This window comes from Elaeis guineensis, chromosome 6, assembly GCF_000442705.2.
Source record: "Elaeis guineensis isolate ETL-2024a chromosome 6, EG11, whole genome shotgun sequence".
Taxonomy (NCBI): domain Eukaryota; kingdom Viridiplantae; phylum Streptophyta; class Magnoliopsida; order Arecales; family Arecaceae; genus Elaeis; species Elaeis guineensis.
In genome coordinates, this window is record NC_025998.2 from 104,016,601 (window position 1) to 104,020,172 (window position 3,572).

Sequence of the window (3,572 nt, forward strand, 5' to 3'; positions counted from 1 at the left end):
AGGTCAACAGGTATATGAAAAATAAAGGCTAGAAAGAGCTGAGGTAGTTGCGGAGGGGATAGCATTTGTGTAGAATAAAAAGTGGAAATGGACAAGCGATTTAAAGAGTTTGGAGAGAAATAAATAAACATGATCTTTCTCTGAGGGAAAGACAAGCCGGAAGAAAGAAAAAGAAAGATGATATGAAAGAGATTGAACCCAAGTTGGGTTTCCAAAACTTTTGTGAGAAAAAAAAAAAAAAAAAAATGAAACGTGGATAAGAAAGAAAGAAACAAGTTAAGAAGGAATAGTAGTTAATAACAATATGTTTTTTTTTTTCTCCTGTTTATACAAGGGCGGCAGCTCGACTTTCTAAACTACCACCCTTAACAATTATAATTGAATTGAAATTCCTTTTCGGGTGTTTTCTTTTGTGAGTGCAAGAGATCGAGGACCTATAGACTCTTTCTCTGGAAATGAAACAAGCGTGTACACCCCCTACTCATTAGCTTATACGATCTCCTTTCGTGAGTGAGAGGCTCTAACTAAAAAAGGAGAGGGGATTTAAAAGGCTGTTTCTTTGAATAGCAGCATCTTTTTGTGCTAAAAGCCTCAAGCCATCATCCCTCTCCTGTCTGCATCCTCTTGACCAATCTCTCTTCTGACTGCTCCAAAGTTAATAAAGGCATGTAAAAAGCTATAACAACATCAAGAACGAGAGAGGAAAACGACATGACTGCAGACCCACTTCCGCACCTCTCAAGAAGGTGTGATGAGAGAGAGATCCAAAATGTAAAGCTCACTGGTTTTGAAGATTAAACTGAAAGCTCTAAAACGAAGGGAAAGGGTGCACAACTTCGACACTTGTATTAAGCGAGGGATTTTGAGAAGTATTTGTCAAACTCTCGAAAGAATGATAAAGGAGGGGAAACAGAAGGATCTCTAAAGAGGAATCTGCGGTTAAATGTAAAGGAAACTATGTTATGAAATCTATTATTTTGTTTATTTGATTAATATAAAGGGAACTATGTGATAAAATCTATTGTTTATTTGATAGAGTTCCAAAACTGGGAATGATTTTTCACTTAAACAAAACCCATGATAGAAAGAGGGCCTCCACAATCAAATTGTCATCCTGTTAATTTCCTCCAGTCTTCAACTCGATAACTCAAAGATAGAAACTTCTCTCAATTCTTCAGATCTAAAAACGCTGTCTTGAAGACTTGAACATCAAATGATTAGTTAGAAGAGATGTTGGACTGAAACTTATTAAACTCAGAAAGGCAACAATTGTGGTATTAAAAACAAAACTTTTCCGCAACAATCTTATGATACATATTTTGATATTAAAAACAAAAAAAATTGTTACTTGACCATAGGGGGTTTCTATCAGATGTATGAACAAATGGGAAAGCGGTATTCTTTTCTATAATCAAAATTATTAGGACCGAAGGATGTAATCTTTCAAACGTATAGCAACTTTCCTAGCTAAGATTTTAACAGTTCCCTTGTATAAATATCTTAGCATTTTTCCTCAGATGCTTGCGTACGATTCTCTTTAACAACAAATAAAACTTCAAAACATCATTCCTAGAAAGTTTGTTAAATTAAAAAGATGACATGTTAAAGAAGAAACCCCATAGGCAAGTGCCAAGATCACCATCCATGCTGTGAATTTGATCTTCACCCATGTGTTAATCTAACATCTACAAAATATTCTCTGTGAAGATAATACCTACCTTTCCAAGGGTTGGATTCCGAAAATGATAGTACGTTGTTGCCTACAAACAAGCATATCATCTGCTAAAGCATGGGATATATTCATGCACCAAATTAATTTGATATCACATGAGACCTTTTCGAGAAAATCTGTCATAGCCTGGATGGAACACCTGATGTAAGATAGTTAGATCACTTCGTCCATGCTTGCTATTTGACTAAGAAAATCACCTCCTCTACCATCTACAGGTAACTGCATCCCAAAATGACCAAGGCCTGCCGCAATCTCCATATGACTGATTCCCCAAGGCCAAAAGTCTAACCAAATTATTTGATTGCTAATTTTTTTCCAAAGCGCTTTGAGTTGAGAGCACAATTGCCTAAATTAGATCTAGGAAACTGTTAAATATTACGAAGTAATGGACAATTAAGCTAGTTTCTAGGACCTAGGTACTGTAATTCCAATTTTCAAGATATAAGGTATCACAAACACCAAGAAAACCTAACAAAAGGCTACGCACTGAAAGTGAAAAATTTAAAGTTCACCTGAAAATTCAGAATGATCTTTAATCAAAACAAAAAAAAAAAAAAAAAAAAAAATTCAGAATGATGTGCAAGTGCTAATGACTCTTGATTGATCCAGACTTTGATAAAGTCAAGTATTTGAGAGAGAGAGAGAGAGAGAGAGAGAGAGAGAGAGAGAGAGATGAAAGTGGTATGATTGATACCGCGAGGATGGTATTGCAGAAGTTGCAGTGGACGTAGCAAACATGCTCGGTGGTGATTTGCGCTGACATTTTCCGATCTCTAGTGCCGAATAGGGTTCCGTGTACATGTGCCAAGGAAGAAGAGGAAGCAATAGCGGATTTGAGTTGGGATGATGACTTCATATATAATATGAAATAAAAGCTTCTTTTTTCCCTCTCACTTTTTCTTTTTTTTTTTTTTTCTCGTCTGTTTTTTTTTTTTGTTTTGGTTTTAAGGGGATTTTGTTGGGAGGGATGCAAAAGGGACGGTGCGCGGTGAAAAAACTAGCGTGGGGGCAACAGTTTGGGGAGTGGTGGTTTTGTGGGAGGGGGTGGGGAGAGAAGGTGGAAGGTTTATGATTGAATGAATGAGTGGGTAGCAGTCTATCACCCTCCCTTTCTCAACAACATGTGGGGTTGGGGAGAAGATATAAATGTGGAGAGAAAGATGCCAAAACTCCGGCGACCTCCTTAAGATGAACTTACCAAAATACCCTCCTCGGTAGGCAACAACAGCAGGCAGTATTTTAGCTAGTAATACACGAAAGGGTAATTGACAGATCCCGTCTATATGGATCTTTTTTATTTATTTACTAAACACCAGAACTACATTCATACATGCTTTATAATTTGTGCACATATTTTCAATCTGTTCGTTCTAGTTAGAAACATTAAGTCGAGTGACGCAAGCCTTAACGAAAATCTCGGCCTTGACTTGATATTGGCCTCCATTGAGGCTGTTCATTCAGCAGACAAGCAAAACTTTAAGTGTTCTTCAAACCTAAAGCCAAAAACAAACAAGCCTGAACAACTCTAGTTAGAAGCCCGGGTTCAGCGGGGTAAGAGGCTCATACAAGTTCTTTTAATAGGAATTTGACCGAGCAGTTTCACATAACAAGCAAGACCAGAAGCACCATAAAGCTCAGCATGTCTCGGCTCATTTACAGCCCTAGATAACAATGGTCGCCAACCATGGTTGTGGTAAGGGAAAAAAAAAATTTTGTAAAAAAAAAAAAAAATACTTTTCTTTTTTATTTTTCTAAACAGTAGGAATCCATGTTTAAAATTGCTTTTCATCTTTGCTGTTTGCTATAGTGATATGACAAGTCATAGGTACACCTTAACTGT

At 36.9% G+C, this 3,572-nt stretch overlaps 1 protein-coding gene across 2 annotated transcripts in view; it reads right to left on the minus strand.

The window, feature by feature from the left end:
- The window catches only part of LOC105032296 (protein YABBY 2), a 10,936-nt gene extending 8,128 nt beyond the window's left edge, over positions 1-2,808 (minus strand). The window contains exon 1 of one of the 2 annotated variants that reach the window (XM_073259595.1): positions 2,427-2,808. In XM_073259595.1, coding sequence (XP_073115696.1) covers positions 2,427-2,588 — 162 coding nt within the window. In that variant the 5' untranslated portion in view covers positions 2,589-2,808. The remainder of the gene's footprint in view (positions 1-2,426) is intronic. The other variant, XM_073259596.1, reaches the window with a different exon arrangement.
- Positions 2,809-3,572: the final 764 nt, after the last annotated feature.